The following is a 21,771-nucleotide window of genomic DNA, read 5'->3' as shown; positions in this document are numbered from 1 at the left end:
TTTTAATAATGTATTTGGTTTATCGTCCGTGACGTTAATAGTGTTCGCGAAGTATTTTCATTTTTGTTGAGAATTGTTATTTACAAACCCTTGAATGTGTGTTACTGCTAGTATTTAATTTGTGTGAAAAGATGACGCAAATTGTTAGTGAAAAACCCTTGAATGTGTTGTAATCATATTTAATTTCGTACCTAACAGGAGGCAAATTTTATTTTTTTTGAAAATTTTATTCAATATTTTTGTTTAGAAGATGATTTTTGCATGGTATTCATAGTGGGCCATAGTTAAACCTCCGGTGTAGAATTCAAATATAATTTAAGTGAAAGTATTTATTTGTCCTTATTAATTTTTTTAACAATGAAGGGAAAATTTGAATTTGGGCGGTGGTATTTTTTTTGCTTGTCCCCAATAAATCTTTTGTTTTTGAATTATTAAAAGCACCCATTTTTGTGTTGTTAGCATTATGAAGTATTACTGTCCATACACGATTTTAATTTCTTAATTTTTTCTTCATTTTTTTCGACTTATTAAACATCATAAGCTCTTAGAAGATTTTTTCATATACCAAATATTATGTTATATAGTTTTAAAAAAAATTGAAAAGTAATCTCTTATGAGTTAAGAGTTTATTATATTACATAAGAAATTGTTATATTCTAGTTGACTTGGTAAATTTGTAATAAGTTTTTTGTTTATTTGTTTACGTAGGTGTCATGATCACTACAAGAGCACAGTTGTGGTATATTGATGACATTAGAGCTCAATTATCACAATCCAATTTGTCTTTCATCCAGAACTCATGCTTCGCCCATTTCTTTGAGATTGGTGCGATAAAATTCCAAATGGAGTTGTTTAATTTGTTATGTCGGCGATTGCATGGTAGTAGTCTGGGTAGAAATGTTTTAGAATTCAATTTTGCCGGCAACTTAGTTGAATTCGGTCCTGCTGACTTTTGTCTCATGAGTGGTTTAAAATTTAGTGGTAGCGCAACACTACCTAAACACTCGAAATTCCACGGACTTGTGTTTGCATCACAAGAAAATTTAGTATTTGCTGATATAGAAAATGAATTTCGAAAAGAATGTGCTTCTACTCGTGGTGAATCTGTTAAGAGTTTGAATCTCGCTTATTTACTAATTATTTACGGATTGCTAGTTATGAATGATCCTAGTTCCGGAGAATTGAGTTGGGCTATATGCATTTGTTGGACGATACGGAAAAATTTAATGACTTCCCGTGGGGGCTTGTTGCATTTGAGAGTTTGTTGAAATCCATGCATCGTTTAAAGATAGATGTGTCAAATGTAGATAGTCAAAACTCACAGACTTCATGTGAAGTTTATGGACTTGTGTATGCCTTGCAATGTTGGGTGTATGAGGTAATACCCGCCCTTGGCACATTTTGCGCGTCTCTGAACCCCGATCAAATGACGATGTTTCCTAGGATTTTGAGATGGTCATACAGTGAAAATTCGAAAGCAGTGGAGGATGTTTTATAGAAGTTTTTCCTGCCCGAATACGGTTCTAATCCTGTAAGAAATTTGCTATTTATTGTGCATCACAAATTTAGTTCATCACTATTTTATTTTATTCTTATTTATGCATGTAGGTTCGCTTGATATTAACATACATTGAGAGGCAGAAATTGTTGGCTCGCGGCATGGATTCATCGATGCATGTTGCATCGCCGGGTCCTTTTATTGATATTGAAAGTTCAAAGTATGTTGGACGAAGACTAGATTTTGATTCCACTGATAGCCATGCTGCGGAAGGTAAAAAGCGCCCATGTAAGAAGAAAAGTTCTCGGTTGCGTGATTCGCCCAACCTTAGCATAAATTCCAAGGTTAACAAGAAGAAGAAGTGTGACGACACCAAGCGAAGTGCTAGCTTTTCGAACATCAACAACGTCACCCCTAATAATCGGATACCTCCTGGTGATGCAAGCTTGAATGTAAGAGTCTTTGAGCTACTTTCTTTAATATTTACTTGTTCTTTACACGACTTTATATAAGTGGATTATTAATTTTATAACCCTATAATGAAGGAGATACTATCTTTGATGTGGACCATGAATGAGCAGTTCAAGATTCATCAAGAATTAGTGGCTTCAAAATTCAATATGTTGGAAGCAATGTGTCACAATATTTCGAGTCGGACCATTTGTCCGTGTGCCGGAATGGTTCGTCATGGTGAAGATGGTGAGATTGAATGTGAATTTTTACCTTCGTGCGATCGATTTGAATCGTTGCGTAAACCATTGCAAAAGAAACGTACTTCTGTCCCCGATGCTGAATTTTCCAAGGAAGACATTAAAGTGGTAAGTGGTAAGATTGGAGTTGAATCGCCAAAGGTAGATGAACTTTTCGTCGGGGGCATTGCGCCGGGCGGAGGCGTGGCGGCTTGTAAACAGAAACACAATCCGCGCGAAACAATGGCCGCACTTCGTCTTTATGATCCTAATGAAAATGATTTCCAATCTTCGGAATTGATTCCCTATATGTCGTGGCTTGACGATTGCTCGAAGATTATTGGGTAATTATTTATTGTTATATGTTTTTTCTTGAAAAACTATGTTATTAAGTATTAGCTAATGTTATTATTTGTAGGGATGGTGTTCTATTGTTGCCAACTGAAATTTTGAAGTTTGCTGATCGAAAGTGGTTGAACAATATTTGGAGGCCCGATGGTTGGCTTGACAATTGGGTGTGTGTAAAAATTAAGTAATTTTCGAAAGCTTTGATAATACTATATAAAATAACTTTGTTCTTTCTAATGTTGCTGCACAGCACCTAGATGCATTGATAAATTTGCTTATCATTCGTTATGATGAAGACTTGCGTACGACGAAACCTCGGAGATGGACATGCATGGAAATTTGCTGTTGGGTAAAATTAAATTTACTTGAAATTCAATTGGGGATTTCCAAATTCAAGTGTGATTACTTGAAATTCAATTGGGGATTTCCAAATTCAAGTTTGATTACTTGAAATTCAATTGGGGATTTCCAAATTCAAGTGTGATTACTTGAAATTCAATTGGGGATTTCCAAATTCAAGTTTTATTTACTACGCTATTCACATGCCTTAATAAATGGTGGAATATATTATGTAAACAATTTGGTCAGTCTGGTCATCTTAAAGGTCGGTACATGTATTTATATTCCTTTGAGAATTCTTCAAATATTTGTGAACTAGCCCTCTCGCATAAGTTTGCTAGATTACGTACAGCCCCTCCGTTTGTGTATTCCGGTATGGATCAAGGCGACATGAGCATCGAGGAATATGTGGATTGGCTTGAAAGTCACTTGTCCGGAACTCACGTCGACGATTACGAATGGATCGATGGGGAAAAATTTTACAACGACTTCAACGAGGATTATGATGAGGGTGAGGCATCAGGTGAAGGCAAAATTGACGAAGCGGAGTTCCAGCTTCCCGAAGGGCAACTATCGATTCTATGTGGAATCTGTCGGAAACATACATTTGTCGCTGATAGTCACAGACTGAGGTACATCCCAATTTTCTCATGAATCATAAATTATGTGACGACTAAATAACTCTTTACATGTATTTCAATATTATTGTGTAAATACGTTTCGTTCATGAATTTAACCGTGATTCAGTACGTTGCCTTGCGGCCATGTCTACGGATTGTCATGTATCAATAAGTGGTTCGACAGTGAGATGGAGGTATTCCCAAACAATATTTGAATTACGTTCTTTATCGTTTTTATGTTATTTCTTTATCATATTTGAATGTATCGTTGGAATTTGATTGTGGTATATCAGGCTTGTTTGCTAATTACGTTACATATGACTTTCATTCCTTTGATTAGTGTCCCACATGCAAGACTCCTAGTGCAAGGGCTAACGTCATAGAACTGAAATTCGACGAACTCTATTTTACGGGTACGCTAACAATTAATCATCACATTTCAATTGATTCGTAATTTAACATATCATCATACAGACAATGAATAATTATATTACTAATGCACTGTTGGTATATTTTTTTAAACCAGATCTGCGACACTTAATTTACTTTTTTGTTATATGGTCAGGAACAACATGAAGAGGCCCTCGCTAAGAAATTGATTTCGCGGTCAATTACGGCTTTTCGACTAGTAGGAAGTTTATTTATCTCGGTCGTAGTATCCCAGGATTGTATTTTGTCTTGCCATGTAGACCGCACTCCTTTCAGTATATTATCTAATTATTAATCTGAGAGAATGTTATTGTTGTTGTAACGAAGCATTGTAATTTCTTGTTTAGTTTTAATGTCACGTAATTCCTCTTTTTCGTAGTTTTAGTTTCATTGTAGTTTTCATACTTAAGTTAATATTCATAGTGTATATATTTTGACCATAATAGGACGCGCGAATACTGTACGTTAATAACAAAAAATATGACGTCTTCGGAATTTGTTTAAACTACGAATATTTATACTTTCTCGCCTTTAAAAAATATTCGTTAACGCGCTTAAAAGCATGTTGGCTTGTCGTGTATTTTGTTCATGACCATACCGAAATATTATACTATATATAATGCTAATTTCAATGTAAGGTTACAAAACATATAAAAATAATCATCAGAGTATATCGATAGCGGTTTTTTTATTGTTGTTGTTGAGGAAAGTAAATCGATAGCGTTTCAGAATGAGGAATTGCGTTTTAAAAATATTTTCATAGTGAATTGTAATTTACTTGGACACGTAGAAATTAAAATTTGGAATTTGACACGCATTGGGTTGCAGGCCGATAGCAAGGACAAGTGTTAATGGATGCATGTGAAAAAGTTTCGATGGTGACCTGCTTCCGAAAAAATTTAAGTAGCAGTAGGTTAAAAGGAATTGTGGAAGACAAGTCCAACACGCTTCCTAGTTCAACTTTTTCATTAAAGCATGCTGCGAAAATATTTTAAGCAAAGTTGTTGAAAGCGACATATCATAACATTGTGCAGACAAATCGTATATTTATATATTTATTAAAGTACATGGTAAGTGCTTATCAAAAAAATAAATTGTAAGTCATAAATATATGGAGTATAAGTCTGTCTAAGATATTGAAGATATTTACTTGGAAAGTGTGACACATCTATTCAGTCTGGATGAAAACGACGTATCACTACAGTATCACATTTTATTCAAAATAGCCTCGTACAAACTAATCCTGACGAAACTATGATTTTTTTTCATTTTGTAAGTAAAAATGTTATAATTTCGTTGGAGTAAGTGCTTACAAACTAGTATGTTGTACGAACATACCTCGACGGCCTCGATTCAGAGCATCTTCCTCGAACTCTCCCGTGCGCCATGTTTTTTGCATCCTCTCGAACCCAACGACAAAAGCATGCAAACTAGAGGTTGATTTGCATAACTCTTTAAGAACTCTATTAGTCACTTCACTGCGAGATGTAGCATGTAAACCACCCGAGAATTTATCTCGGGTGAACGCCGATGACCAACGCCTTCTCAAATTATACATCGTGCAAAACCACTTATTCTTCGCCAAACCGTGCTGCCCAATCATACTACTCCAAGTAGACTCGAATTGTTCCCCATTTTCACATCCATTCATGCATCTATACCATAATGACTTGAAGTCGGCATCACAATTTAGTTTACCAAAGTGGCGCACGGCATTCTTGTTGATGTGCCACTGGCAAAGCCTATGCGATGACTGTCGGAAAGTTAAATCAACCGAATTCATAAGAGCTTGGTCTTGGTCAGAAAATATGATAGATGGCTCCTTCTGATACATAGCTTCAAGAAAAGTGCGAAACAACCATTGATAAGACTCGGTTCTCTCGTTGGACAACAATGCAATTCCAAACATGACATTAGAACGATGATGATTCATACCAACAATTGGAACACACATCAAGTCGTACTTGTTCGTCTTGTATGTGGCATCAACGAATACGACGTCACCAAAATGTTGGTAATCAATTAGACAACGACTATCCCGATAAAATAGGTGTTCAAGTCTACAATCATCACTTAGTTTTACCTTCCAATAGAATGAAGGCTCAGTCAAGCCTTTTTCAGTTAGATACTCCACCAACTTATTGGCATCGGCGTTGTCAACTCTACACATCTTTCTATTTTCACGATCAAGCTCATTGTAAACATCATTTCGTGTGAACCCAACATTTTGCCTACCACCTGCTTCGTTCTCCATAAATCGAAACGCCTTACTAACTCCTATTCCACTGCTCTTCATGCCAACAATCAAACGTTTCTTCCCATCCGACATCTTCCGTGCAGATCGAAGCAAATAACTCTCTGAGTGCTTCAACAGTTCATGGTTGTGTTTCTTTGCAAAAGTCCGCACTTTCCATGGAGCATCTTCATCAGGCCTACTAACGCAGAGCTTTGCCTTGCAATTACTCCGATGAGACTATTTTTTATAAGCGGCAACTCTCCGAACTGAGGCCTTGTTATCAGGTCGCCCATCACAGGAACAATGATATAACTTCATCTTTGGAATCTTTGTTCCCAAGAAATACCTTTGGGTTCCTTTCCTAACTGAAAAACCATTAAATCGACCATACTCGGTGTATAAATCAAAGACATCATCTAAGGTGTCAACAAGACTACCGACTTCAAGCCGCTTAGCTATTAAAATCTTCAAGGCATCAATGGAAGTTATACCATAACCAATCTCAGTCTCTGTACAAAACGTGCCTCTACTACTGCATTCCGCCTCCATACCTTGATCCGCCTAACAACCATTCCCAAATTCTGTACTGTCCGAACGAACTTCATGTACAGAATCACTCTCAACACTATTGTCAATATCACGAGAGGTACCATTCCCATTGCTGCTATTTCCGGAATCAGTATGCTGCCTCGCATCCGGGCTACCATTACCACTAAAATTGCCCTCGAACATGGTCTCTGCATATGATATATTCAAATCAAAACTCATGCCTACAGAACGCGACAACTTTAGAAATCTCGAAAGCAAAACAAAAACTAAAATAATTTACTAATACAAAAACTAGTTCTCGGTTATCATAACGCAAAAAATAAAATAAAAAACATGTAAAACGAATCAATTATAACAAATCTTTTACGACTTCCACATATTACAAATAAAGCCCTAAAATTGCATGGTATTTCGGTCTGCTTATCAAACAAAATTGAAGGAAACATTTTCTCGAAAAAAAAATAAAGACATAACATTAATTGGGTGTTCGCAAAACCCTAGTCTAAACATCACATACTTCATAAGAACTCGGGAGGAAATTCCCAGAAACCAAATTTCTTAAAAGATGCCAAAACTAGTTTCATTGCTCAACAAATATATCATGTTGGAATAATAAAATTTTCATTGACAAATCATAAAATTTAACAAATTCATTACCTTCTTCCTCCTTCTTCCTCCTGCGTATAACAAGTCTCCGGAATAAATGAACGACGAAAGACGACAAGGGTCGAAAAGAATTTCAAAAACAAAACAATCAACGGTGAGTAAGGAGCTTTCGTTAGAAGCTTGCCAAAATCTAGGTGTTAAGATTTTTCTGGACAATAAAAATACCACTTTGGAGGTAAAGTCGGAAGAATGGTGAACAAGTTAATGGGAAGAAGCAAAACAAAATTTTAAGTGACGTGTCGAAATTTAATGGGATGAAAAATAATGCTGGTACGGATACCAGCGTAGCAATCGAGACTGGTATAAGGATGAGAAACCACGGCCCAAAGTGCTATTGCTAAACCGGCCCGAGTTTTGGGCGAAAAGATAAAAAGTTGTGGTGCAAAGAAGGAGGATACGTGTCGCAATCGTAGTATGGGGCGTAGAAAACTCAGCGTAGCATAGACTTTACCTATATAGGTGGTGTAGAATTGAAGAAATTTCATTCCTATTCTTCTACAACTCTCGACTTTTTCCCCAAAAAAAACAGAGGCATCACTTTCTTTCTTCAGGTTGAGATTCATAGAGAAATCTCAAACAATAGTTGCACCACTTTGAAAATAAAGGTGAATTTCTTCGATTCTCTGTTTTCCTGCCATTCTAGCTTGAAGAAAATTTATTCTTTCAATTCTAGGGTTTTCAAAAATTTGGGAGATTTATTCTAGAGTTGAAGTATGATCTTAATATTGAGATAAATTACGTTTCTAATCTTCCTAAGCATGATTATGATGGTTAATTGCATAAATTCTTACTTAATTTTGATTTTGCTCAAGTTAGTGTAAACCCTAGGTTTGAGTTTGAAGAGTTATGATACGTTCTTGAATAATTGAGTTCATATATGTGTTCTTGAGCTGGAATTATGTCATATATGAGTATATTATGAGTTTACACCACATAGGTTGTGAGATTAATTTTGTTAGTTTAGTGGAAATTGGAGCTTTTGAGTTGAGAAGGTTTATATGCTATTGTTTGATGGATATAGGTATATTATGATGATCCTATTAATTATTGATATTAGAACAGCCCTACTACCCAATTCTTTTGTAAGGCTCTATTGTATAGAGAGTAGGGAAGTGATAAAGTTTCTATTTTTATGCATATGGTTGAGATTAGTAGCATTGATTGAGTTTAATTTTAGCTCATTGAGGTTTCTTTTAAAGAGATTGAGATGATTAAAAATGTTGGTTTATTAAACTATATATGCATATATTTGTTGAGAATTGATGAACATCTCTTAACTCATTCTTTTATTTTTTTTTCTTATTGAGTTCAGGGAAGTGGTGTTAGTATATTGATGATATGATGTGAGGAAATGTTAGGATACTAATGAATAGTTAAACATGAGTTATTGTTGTAATGTTAGATATATATCTTTTTCCTTACTTAGTTTTCTTACAAAAAAATATTTATCTATTTAAAGGTTCCGGCTAGGAACGAGCGTGATACTAGGGTACGAAGTGAGTAAGAGAAAGTTTCTCTTACTCACTTCGTATGCATACAATTAAACTTTATATAATAAAGTATGCATCTTTACTTCTTGAGTTAGTAAGCCCACCTGAGAAACATATTAGGTGGGCTTACTAACTCAAGAAGTAAAGATGCATACTTTATTATATAAAGTTTAAGTGTATGCATTTATTTTCAAATTATTGACTTGCCAATATTTGAAATTTGTATGATACCATCTACATAGAAGAACGAATTCGGGTCCTGAGCGAGTCAGGATTTGTGTACACACAGTTGACAGTTAACCTTGGGTTAGCTTGTCGTTGCATTTGGGAAGGAGGCCTACTTCTCTACGTATTTATTGAGATTAGTAGATATGGTACATACTTATATGAGAACCTAGTCGGCGCAGACACTTGCTATTACTTAGTAAAAATAGTTTAGCAAACACAGGCGCTTTAGAAATCACTTGTGTATTGCTGAAAGTGGCAAGTTCAATATATATCACTATCATGCAGAGTTTTAAATATTTTTGACACGTGTTCACTGACTGCTTTTGGTACTCAGCCCTGCATATCTTTCTAAATGTGCAGGTTAAGTTGGGATGAAGATGGAAGTGTGCTGAGCTGGAGCTTTTTGTTAATGTAAATAGTGATAGGCTCAGGATGTTGTGTCTTCATACATAATGTCCAATGATGTACTCCGCTGCAACACTTTATTACTCTTATCACTTTTGACGTGTTGTAGAATGTTTCAAAACCTTCACCTGTGTATGAAATTGACAATCTTGGTTATGATGTCTATTTGGTTTAAACTTCTTTCGTTAAAGTTTAATGATGGTGAACCTCATAAGATTCATTGATTATGTGAGTTGTTAATTATTTATTTATCTTAATTTCTTTTCAATTATTTTCCTGTGTCTCGTTTCTCCACCCTAGTCGTATGATACCTGGTCTAGCTATCCTTATCCTAGGCCGGGCTGCGACAGCTATGTCCTTAGCAAGCTGTTTTATAATTGTGTGCAATCGCGTCATCTCACTCCTATGAAGTTCATGCGGGCTCATGATTTTCCTACTCATTTGCTTTATGCCGACGATATTCTCTTCTTTGGGAAAGCCACTGTGAGGAATGCTCAAACTCTTTTCAACATCCTGGATTTTTATGGTGGTATTTTTGGGCAGCACTTCAATCCGAACAAATCCTAAATTTTCTTTGCTGACAAAGTCTTAACTTTTAATTTCTCGTAGAGCGATTAATCGCATCCTCAATTTTGCCACTGGGTTGTTGCCATTCATTCATTTGGGCGTGCCCTTATTCAGTGGGCGGGTTCTTGTTTCCTATTTCAGTGTTTCCTATTTTAGAGCCATTCATGACCGTATCAACAATAAATTTGCAAAATGGAAGGGCTTCATCTTTCGATGGCTGGTAGGATTTATTTGATTAAGTTCGTGATTCAGAGTTCGCTTACCTACTCTTTGATGGTTTACCGTTGGCCTAGGACTCTTCTGAGAGAGTTGGATTTGAAGTGCAGCAATTTCATATGGAGTGGAAATATTGGGATGAAGCCTTCATGCCCGGTGAAGTGGGGCTTCTGTTTGTACTATTAAAGAGAAATGTGGTTTGGGTGTTCGCTCTTTTACCCACATGAACAGGTGTTTCATCATGAAGATGGCATAGCGTACTATTCTTGGGAATGGTTTTTGGCATGATCTCATGAAGACTAGATATATGGCTTCTCTCTGTCGCATTAAAGTTTTTGTCGCCCCTTCTTCGGTATGGATGGGGATTAAAGATGAAGTTCCTAAGCTGGTTCACAACTCTTATTTCTATATAGGCGATGGATCTTCCATTAGTTTTTGGGGTTTGGCATTTTATACATGATTTCATTGATGCTTTCCCGGACATTGTGTGTGATATTCTTATTCTGCCCATTGGATTGGAGGATGATACGAGATATTGGAAGCACTCCTTACATGACAACATCACGTCTGATTTTGCTTTCGCCAACACGTGTCACAGATTTCCCAAAGTTTGTTGGGGTCAGTGGATTTGGGAGAAATTCATTTCAGAACGGAAGTCGCTCATTTGTTGGCGGATTATCCACGAGAGATTGCCCACTCTCGACGGTCTTATCAGAAACATGATTATTACGGCGAATTTCTGCTGGCTTTGCTATGACGACAGTGAAAGTATAGATCATCTTTTTTGGCACTGCAATTGTGTTCGTTCTCTTTGGCAGGAACTTCTAAGCTGGTTTCACTTTTCTCATGGTATTGATATATATTCCTAATATTCATAGTTTTTAGTGACGGCCTGGAGTCGTCAGCTTAGTATGCAGGTTATGAATTATTTGAAAGCTGGGATCATCACTCTTTTTTGGGCAATTTAGACATCTCGTAATAATTATGTTTTCGACTCTCTCAAGTTTGAGCATCTGTGTGTGCTTCATATCATGAAAGTCACCTTCTGTGAGCTGAATAACTTTCCTAATCTCGGCCATATGCACAATTCTTGGTCGGAGTACACTACCTTGTGTGCCATTGGTGTTGCGCCCCGTGCGACTCCGCCTCCTGTCTTTACCAACGTTCATTGGTGGCCTCCAGTTACTCCCTACATTAAGGTCAACACGGATGGATCGGCTCTGAGGACCCCGGGTATCATTACTGCGGGAGGTATCTTTTGCGATCATTGAGGTTGGGTCCGCGGTTGCTTTTATGTGAAGGGTGGAATTGATTATGCTTTTGAAGCTGAGCTCTTAGCGATCATTACGAAAATTCAAATTGCCTCTGCTAGAAATTGACGTCAGTTGTGGATTGAATCTGATTCTACATATATTGTTCACACTATTCAACATCGCTCGAAAGCGGTTCCCTGGCGCTTTGTTGCGTTGTGGTATAAGACTCTTGATTTGTTGTCTCATTTCCAGATCCAAGTTACTCATATCTTTCGTGAAGGGAATCAAGCTGCAGATATCATGGCAAATAATAGTCGGACGGAGGGATGGTGGTCTCATGAGCTGGAGGCGCACCGACATGTTGAGTCATAGCCATGTCCGGAAGGCGAATTAATTGCTAGCATGGTTTGTGGGTATGTCGAGTGTTGCTGCTGGAGTTTTGGCCTAGCGTTGAGCAGCATTCGGTCTTTCTTTTTCGGGGTTGACGATCTTTGTATGGCCGTGTTTGGGTTTTTTGTCAAACACTTGGCTGGTGCTCAGTTTCTTGTGCTGACCGTCTTATTTGGGAGGTTGGCGTCGATGGTTAGTTAAGCTCGGTAGGGCGTCTCAGTTTGACAGAGGTTTAGGTGATATGGAGGATTTGTGTGTTGTTGGGATTGAGGCATCGTTTAAATCTTTTTTCAGTTACTGGGTGAGCTCAGAGCGGGGGTTTAAATGGTCGGGCCTCGATGGCACCTCTGTGATGGGCTTTATTTGTTGGCCGTCGGCATTGAGAGTTATTTGGTGCTCAGTGGTTTTTGTCATTGTTGCTCTGAGCGTTGGGCTTTTTTTTTTTTACCCTTTTATGTTTTGGTTTTTCTGGCATGTGGGTTGGAGATTGTCGGGGTGCATTAATGCCGAAGCTCTGCATGTCCCCTAACGCCTCTAACTTTTGTTGGGATAATGCGGCCTTGGCAATGGTTAGTCCGGAGTTCAAGTTGGCATTTTCCCCGGTGTTTCTTTGCATGTTACTCCTTTTCCCCCTAAGGCTTTTTCTCTCGCGGGTTTTCCTTAGAAGGTTTTAACGAGGCTCGACCCTTAATTTGCTTCTCTGTGCTCTTAAGGATTTTTTAGATTTTTGTTTTTCTTTGTATATAAAATCGCATTTAATAATAATTTTAATGCATGTAAATGACACTTTTAATAACAAAAAGTGATACTTTGTTCGATTGATTGGTGAAAAGGGCAAAAAGAGGGAAGGGAGGAGAGGGAAGGGGGTCGGGCGGGCTAGGCCCAACATGGGCACATGTTTAACCTAATCACATAGTTATTTTCAACATAAAAAATTTACCAAAATTAAATATAAAGCTCAAAAAAAATTATACAAACAATGTATGTATATTTCTAAAATTTTTATATTTTATCATTACATAATAAAAGTAATAGATTAGAATTTTTTTATATTTATTAATAAAATATTAAATTTACCATACATACAATATTTCTGTGCATCGCACGGGAGACGTACTAGTATGTAATTAAATTAAAATTGATATATAAGATAGTTCTATTATGGCAACAAAAAAGTAATAATATTTAATTAGTTAAAATATCTTTATCATATTAAATTAAATTAATTAATATAATAATTTATATACATATAATTTTATTATATTAAAATAATACTATAAAATTATTTAAATTACTACGTAAAGTTATTCTAGTGGATACTATTATTTAATTACTACTAGCTTTTTTTTTTTTTTTTTTTTTTTCTCTACGTAAAGTTGTTCTCGTGGAAATTGGACGCATTATACAACTAGTTGGCAAGACCCCTTTTGTTTTCTATTTTATTTAAGAAGTGAAAATTGTTAATTTTGACATGGGGTTGTAAATGAATCGAATATTTTTGCTCGATTCGAAATTGTATTATTCATATTCGAAATTATTCGATTCGTATTTGATAACAAATATTCGATTCGATTCGATTAGTATTCAAATACTTATATGAAATTATGATATTCGATTCGATTCGATAATCGCATAATACATGATTAAATATTTAAATATTATATATATGTATATATGTGTGTGTGTGTGGAGGGGCTAAAATAAATTATGAACTAATTTTCACCCTTAGATTGTAAATGTTGTGGTGGATTCATCACTTTATTGGATGAATTTAATATTATATTCATCAATATTTAATTATATATATAAGAATTATAATATTATAAAGGAAATATAATAAAAAGAATTATAATATTATATAATAATTGACAATTTTAAAAAGAAAAAATGCAAAGAATCATAATATACATGCATTAAAGTAATTCTCCACAATTTTAAAAGTAAAACTTTACAATTTATAAAATCAAAATTGTAAATTGAAGTCATTCTTCATCACAAGTCGCGCTTGGTCATTGCGATTGTAAACTAATCAAATAATTCGTATTGGATTCGATATTTGAATTTTGATATTCGTATTCGATAAATATTTGATTCGAAATATAAATATTCGATTCGATTCGATTAGTATTCATATACGAATACGAAATTATGATATTCGACTAGATTCGATTCGTTTACAACCCTATTTTGACACACACAAGAGTGAGTGAGAGAGTGTAGGCAGGCAGGCCCTTGACAAAACAACAACACTGACACCAATAATAACGCTACTCTGCAATGATGCTGCAGTGTACTCAAATCTTGACTATTTTTTCTCTCTCCTAGCTTCTTTGACTATCACCTTTTTCCCTCACACAACGCCACGTGGCACACCCACATTGTCAGACGACGTCACCTAATCGATCATGAGAATTAAATGAAAATAAGAGATAGATGATTAATCTAAATCTATGTACCATTAATACCAATGAGTATATGAATACATGTGGATAAGAATTAATGATGTTATTTTGAAGAGGGTTTGGTTGTGTGGGCTGCCAAAGCAAGCATAGAATTGGCGAGCTTGTTAATGGCGTCGACGAGTCCATTAATGCCTTGTCGATTGATCTCAGCCTTGGTTTCCTCAATTTGCAGTTTCCTCTCATGCAAATTCACCATTTGTTTGTGCCTTTCATCCTCTCTATCCTCACATGACTGAATTGCTTCTGCAATGATGGAGGCACCCTTTGATATTGCAGACCCTACTTCTCCTCCTTCACCGCCGTCTCTTCTCTTTCTTCTCTTCGCTGCTGAACCCGAGTACTCACTAGTGTCGGAATCTGGGTAACGCAAACTTAGTATTAGATTAATTAATCCCATAAATACCAAATGACACGCCAAATCCATGCATAATTAAAGATTTAAATAAATTGCTAGAGCAAAATATTAAGACAAGGGTTTTCACTTTAAGGTACAGAATCTTGACTGAAATTGGGGTTCTGAGAGAATAAGGAAAAACCCACGATCACGAAACAAGATTAATTCAACTATAAAAAGACACAGACATCTATAACCTATGTTGTATTTGAACTGCATTATAGGTTCAGGGTAGAGTGGTGTAAATTAATTTGCAATAATTTGGAATGAAAGAGGAGTACCTTCTGTAGGGAATGGGCGAGCAGAGGTGGGCGGCGGAGGAAGAATGGCCGGAGGGTGAAGAGGAGACTGGACACCCAAAGAAGGGGCGGTAGATTTTTCAACATTAATTAGAGTGGTGGGCACATTGGGTGGCGGCGGCGGCGTGGTTGTTTGAGGTTTCCTGTCGACGACGGCGACGAGCGCCTCGTATATGAGCGGCAGCATGTTTGAGGGCAAGTTGTTGTCTTTCCTCTCAATCTTGTCCATTCTCCAATAAGACTTGTCGGCGGCTCTCCGCTCAAACTCCCTCACTTTCTTGAAATCCCTCATCAGATTGTCCCACTTGTCGTTGCACTGATTCTGGCTCCTGAAACACCCCTTTCTCCAGCAGTAATCTTCCACCCACTTCCACCGCAGCTCCGCCGGCTTCCCCCTCTCCGTGCTGTCTCCCACTCGCTTCATCCGCCGCTCGTCGTCCATTTTCTTGGCCTCGATCAGAACCATCGTTTCTTGAAGGTTCCAGTTCCCCTTTCTGTAGTCGCGCTGCACGCCACCTTCATTAGCTATTGTCAGATCCATGCAACACCAGCCTAGCTCGTGAGGGAAAGACAAAATGAACAAAGAATTTCAGTTCTTGAGCTTTGTTTGATCAATGTATATATGAATATTTTCATCCAACACGTTGTGTTGTTCAGTGCTAATTCAGGGATATTAACGCAAACATGGTTTCTATAATACCTTCTTTTTTGCAAGTTGGCTATATATATATATATATATATATATATATATATATACAGATTGCAAATTCACATATTGAGAGGGAAAGGCACCTCTTATACAAGTATAAGAGCATCCGCAATGGGTTCCTTGATAGTCTACTTGATAGCCTACTTGATAGCCTACTTGATAGTGGTTGTGTTATTGAGTAGGTAGTGCTGCATTGGGATTCCTTCATAGCCTACTTGATAACATTAGTTTTGATTTTTATGTTTTTCCTTTAAATTTAATTGCATAATTTAAATAACATATTTTTGTTAGTTAAATACGCCATTAAACATAAAATTTAAATTCACCTAAAACATAAAAAAAATTACATAAAAATTTAAAAACACCTAAAACATAAAAAAAAAATTACATTGAACGAAAACACCTAAAACATCATATTACGTCCTAGTCTAGACCACGACGCCTGAGCACGTCGGCGACCATGGACGCGTGCAATGCCCTTTGTGCCTCCGTCATGTGCGTCGTATCCGTGTTCAGGAGCTGCATATCGAGCTCCCTCTCCTTGATATCGTTCCTCCGCTTGTACTGGGCGGTGAATGCCCTCATCTGCTGGTCGGACCTGTCCAACCTCTCCACTATTTTCGGTGGAGGATCCGAGCTCGTATGCGACGCTGATGCCTTCCCCTTCCCCTTCGCCGCCTTGTTGCCAATGGGCCGGGCAGAAGAGATCTCCTCGCCCGACGCCGAGGTGGTGAAGCCGCCCTCTTCTGTAGTCTTTGTCCTCTTGGAGGCATGCACGTCTCCAAGGAGGTACATCGACTTGAACTTGGGATTGTTCCGGAGAAATTTCCACGCGTTCCAGAAATTGAAGGAGGCCCTGTGTGGGCTTCGAGCCCTAAAGAGGATTTGGGCCTTGTCACGAAGCATATCATCCGAATGACTGGAGGGCCAATTGTTGCGCGTCTCCACCCAAATAGCTTCCCAGAGACGCACATCCGCGCTCACCCGGGACCAGTGGCCTTGAAGTTGCTTGATCTTAAGGTCGACGTCGAGGACGGGGTTCACACGTGCGCGGATCCGGCCCCAATACGCCTCTCCCTTCTGATCCGTCCCACGGATGGCGTTGTTGGTCTTCTCCGCCCAAATTTGGATGATGAGATCCGTATGCTCGGGAAGGTAAGTATGACGGTACCTTCCTTCCTTGTCGTGCTTGATTTTGGTGGCCATTTCCTTCCTCCGGCCGCCTTTCTTTGGTGGGGAGACACTCTGCTGTGCACTGACCGGTTCCTCCTCGGGCGGGATCTCCTCCAAGTTGATTCCTCCCATATCGGGATGATAATTGGAGGAGAGATCGGGGCACCAATTTGGATCGTAGAAAGGGTTGTGTGGATCCATGACGGAGAAAATTCTTGAAGAGAAATGGAGGAGAAAATGGAGAAATGGAGAAATGGAGAAGAAAAATTGAGAAGAAGAGGTGTGAAGATGGTGGGGAGAAGTTGGGGTTTTTTAAAGAGGAGAAGAAGAAAAAAAAAAAAATTGGAAACGGTCGGTCAAAGTGCGCAAATCGAGGAATTGCAGTCAAAATTCGAATTTAAATTCGAATTTATCAAATTTTCCTTTTTTTTTAATTAGGGCGCGTGCATTGCACGCGCCCTCCCTCTCCCCCCTTCGAGCATACTCGAAGACTCGAGTATTACTCGAGTACCTCCCCCCGCAACGGTTTACCCGAGTGCAACGCACTACTCGAGGAGGCGCTCGAGTAGCTGCGTTGCAGGTGCTCTAATAACCAATCACCATCACTGAAGGTCAATTTCTGTCCCATCGTTTTAGCGAATTCTCAAAAATGTCCCAACCTAATGATAATACCAAAACGATACCCAACTTATCACAAAAATATTATCCGTGTCCTATTAAAAATTTTCGACAATCGAAAACTGACGTGAATTATCAGAATTACAACATGGCATATCGACGTGGACGGAATACATCTAGTTGGAAAACTTTTTAATATGCCTCTTAAAATAAAAGCAGAACGACATCGTTTTATATAGATGCGTCTAACACCTGAAATCTCAAAGACGCGTCTATATAAAACGATATCATTTTGCTTTTATTTCAAGGGGCATATTAAAAAAAATTCTAGCTAGATATATTTCGTCCATGTCGATATGCCATGTTGTAACTCCGGTAATCTACGTCAGTTTTCGATTTTTGAAAAATTTTAATAGGACATATGATATTTTTGTGATAGGTTGGGTATCGTTTTAGTATTATTGTTAGGTTGAGACATTTTTTAGAACTCGCTAAAACGATGGGACAGAAAGTTACCTTTACCCTTATATAGGGATGAGATCATGTAATATCCATTTCGCTGTTCAAAATATGAACCACGCAATTTGACTATGTAGCGTACTAAGCATGCAACACGTAAGGGTAAAATAGAAATAAAATTTTCTAAAAAAGTAAATAATTCTTTTTTAACTTTTTTTTTGTTTTGGTAAAAAAAAATCAATTTCTTTTTCGCACGGCCGCTAGCATAATTATATATACATATAGTTGAATATAGATATGCATATACAAAAATACAAATAGACACAACATTACACATAAATATGCATATCACTATGCGACCCCTCAGGTGTCTCTTGGTGTTGCTCGCCGCCGCCATATTTATACATATACATAAACACATATATGCATAACATTACACACAAATATGCATAGGACTATGCGACCAGTTAGATGACCAGCGTCGAGAGCTACATGATGGTGTCACATAGTCCTATGCATAAAACTGAACACAAATATACATATACATAATATTACACACAAATATACATAATACTATGCGACTCGTCAAGTCACCAACGACGATCAGCACGTGATGGGTCATACATTCTCATGCATATTTCTATCGAATGTTATGCATATTTGTATTTATGTTTACATATATTTTTGTTCACTTATATGCATAATTTTGACGCCGATTTTTTGCTTAAAAAAATATTATTATTATTATTATTATTTTTATTATTATTATTATTATTTCAAAAAAATTATTCTTATTTTACCCATGTGTGTATTTGTCTTTGAAGCCTTCAAAGACATCTGCCACGTGTCACATTTATAGTGCGCCATATATACAAATTATGTGGTTCATATATATATACTCTCTCCATTCATAAAAAAAAATAGTCAATTTTTCTTTAGGATATCTACAAAAGTTAGTCTTTTATATTTTTTAGAAATTTTCTATACATGATTGGTCATTTTTTCTGTTCACTATACAATTAATTATTTATAAAAATTAATTTTTAAATAAGATTCATTTTTCATTCACATTATGGGCGACGAATTTTCCTACTCACCTGCTTTACGCTGATGATATTCTTATATTTTGCAAAGCTTCGTTGAAGAATGCGCATAAAATTAAAGAGATCCTGGATTATTATAGGCGTTTATCTGGTCAGATTTGCAGTGTGGAGAAATCTCGTTTTCTTTGCTTCTGGGGTGACGACGGTCATGCGTCGTAATATTACTCGTGAGCTTGGTTTTGCGGTGGGCTGTCTCCCGGTTACTTATCTTGGTGTTCCAATCTTCATCGGTCGCTCTCGAGCTTCTTACTTCACTGCCATCCATGACAGGATTGTGCAGAAGTTCTCTCGTTGGAAAGGTTTGCAACTTTCTATGGCTGGGAGACTTTGTCTGATTCGTTCGGTCATTCAGAGCTCGGTGACTCATTCTATGATGGTTTATCGTTGGCCGGTTGGACAAGAAGTGTCGAAATTTCCTATGGACTAGCAAGGTGGACCAGCGACCTACTTGCCCGGTTAGTTGGTCCCATGTGTGTGCTATTCGCACGGAGAGAGGCCTTGGTCTTCGTTCCCTTGGGCTTATGAATAAAAGCTTCATGATGAAGATAGCTTGGAAGTGGATTAAAGGTAATGATTTTGCTTACTCCATTCTTCGCACTAGATATCTTAACATTTTTGGTCATGCCAAAACTTCTTTGGCCTCTTCACCGGTCTGGATGAGTATTCGTGAGAATGTTGGTAAGTTGGTGGAAAATTCTTACTCTTTGATTGGAGATGGCTCAAGTACTCATTTTTGGCTTGATGACTGACTTGGCTATAGGCTTGTTGATAAGCTTCAGGTCCCGCATTTCATGCATGACTTTCTTCATCAGTCGGTTGCGGATTATTTTTTTGAAGGAGTTTGGCACTTCTCTGAGGCCTTCATCATTCGGTTTCCTGATACTGTTTGCGATATTTTGCTTTTGTCCATTGAGGAGAGAGAAGACACTAAATTTTGGAAACCTTCTGTTCGGGGTGATGTCACGGCTGCTCTGGCTTACTCTCATAATTGCCATAGCTACCCCAAAGTCGTTTGGGGTGATTGGATTTGGGAGTCGTATATTTCGGTGCGGCGTTCTATTATTTGTTGGCGTATTATTCAGAATCGTTTACCGACTTTGGATATTATCATTCGCCAGGGTATTTTGGGGCCTAACCGGTGTCCCGTTAGTGGTGATTCAGAGAAGACGATCTCTCACCTTTTCTGGGAGTGCTCGGTGATTAAGCCGATTTGGATGGAGTTTTTATGTTGGTTTCAGCATGATAACTTTGCGCAGAGCCCGAATATTCATAGTTTTCTTGTCATGGCTTGGAATGCCAAGTTCAGTCTGCAGATTGCTTCGTTCTGAAAGTTAGGGATTATCTCGATGTTATGGCGGATCTGGGAGGGTAGGAATCATGTCGTCTTCGAGGATGACAGGTTCGAGCCAAGATCGATTACTAATTTTGTGAAAGTGGCGTTAAATGAAATGGATGGGACTATTGATAAAATCGGTACTATTTCTAGTTCGTGGTAGGATTATTTGATCACTCGTAATATTGGAGTTGTCTCTCGGGCTTCTCTGCCGCCTTTGATGATTGAGGTGCATTGGTGGCCTCCTGTTGGTCATTGGATTAAGGTCAACACTGATGGTTCGGCTTCGGGTGCGCCAGGTCTTATAATTGCGGGTGCGGTTTTTCGGGATAAGTTTGGCTGGGTCCATGGTTGCTTCCACACTAAAGGTGGTCGTGGTTATGCGTTCGAGGCTGAATTACTAGCGGTCATTACTGCTATTGCTATTGCTCATGATCGGGGATGGCTCTTCCTTTAGATTGAAGCTGATTCGACTTATGTTGTGTGGCTTTTACAGTCTCGCACTCGGGACGTTCCCTCGAGATTTGCGGCTTCGTGGAATCGTACGCTGCATTTACTTATGGATATGCAGATTATGGTTTCTCATATTTACCGGGAAGGTAATGCTGTGGCTGATATTATGGCTAATACGGAGAGGTCGACAGGCTGGTGGCCTCATGCGACGCACAGTTTTGTTCGCATTCATCTTCGATGTTTTCTGTTTTCTTTTTTTTGGGTTGCTTAGCCGCGTTTCCTAGGGGCGATGGTTCGGCCGGAGTTTCTGAGGCTTCCTCTCCGCTCGACAATTCCTCGTGGTTTTGTTTTTTTGTTTGTTAGATGAGTACTCTTTTTCCTCCTTAGAGGTTTTCCCTTGCGGGTTTTCTCTTTGGAGGTTTTAACGAGGCTCAGCCCTTAGTCTGTTTTCTTTTGTGCTTTCAAGGGTTCTTTTGGATTTTTCGTTCTTTCTTCTTTTAATAAAGCCCTATTTAATATATTCAATTATTTAAATTAAGGGGGGTGTATTAGTTCAAGACTTTAATAGATTTATGCAGACTTTTAAAATCTGGGTGTATTTGTTCAAGACTTTTAAAAGTTTATGAAAATCTAGAGGTATTTAAAAATCTGCAGACTTTAAAGTTGGAATGACTTTCATTGATTTCGTTGAAAAAATACACGTGAACAAATCCGACCTCAGACCACGAGAATTCAAATCTTGAGAGTTTCCAGCGCTCGCTGGGTGCCAGCGGACGCGGCTGAAGAAGCTAGCGCAGCCTAGCACCTAGCGGCCGCTGATGGAGGAGCTACAACGATGGCTAGGC

At 37.9% G+C, this 21,771-nt stretch overlaps 2 protein-coding genes across 2 annotated transcripts; both read right to left on the bottom strand.

Moving 5' to 3' along the window:
- Positions 1–5,232: 5,232 nt before the first annotated feature.
- LOC131019338 (protein FAR1-RELATED SEQUENCE 5-like) lies at positions 5,233–6,866 on the bottom strand. Its single transcript, XM_057947908.1, has 3 exons — positions 6,711–6,866; positions 6,506–6,624; positions 5,233–6,355 (listed from the first exon to the last, which is right to left on the bottom strand). Exons 1-3 carry the CDS (start codon positions 6,864–6,866, stop codon positions 5,233–5,235), a joined length of 1,398 nt encoding a protein of 465 aa, XP_057803891.1.
- A 7,207-nt stretch (positions 6,867–14,073) lies between these two features.
- On the bottom strand, positions 14,074–15,750 carry LOC131006586 (trihelix transcription factor ASR3-like). The gene is made up of 2 exons (XM_057933747.1): positions 15,061–15,750; positions 14,074–14,742 (listed from the first exon to the last, which is right to left on the bottom strand). The coding sequence occupies exons 1-2, from the start codon at positions 15,617–15,619 to the stop codon at positions 14,429–14,431; spliced, it is 873 nt and encodes a 290-aa protein (XP_057789730.1). The 5' UTR covers positions 15,620–15,750; the 3' UTR covers positions 14,074–14,428.
- Positions 15,751–21,771: the final 6,021 nt, after the last annotated feature.

This window comes from Salvia miltiorrhiza, chromosome 1 (genome assembly GCF_028751815.1).
Source record: "Salvia miltiorrhiza cultivar Shanhuang (shh) chromosome 1, IMPLAD_Smil_shh, whole genome shotgun sequence".
In the NCBI taxonomy this organism is placed as follows: domain Eukaryota; kingdom Viridiplantae; phylum Streptophyta; class Magnoliopsida; order Lamiales; family Lamiaceae; genus Salvia; species Salvia miltiorrhiza.
The sequence above is the reverse complement of the archived record's forward strand: the minus strand, read 5'-3'. Positions and strand labels throughout refer to the sequence as shown.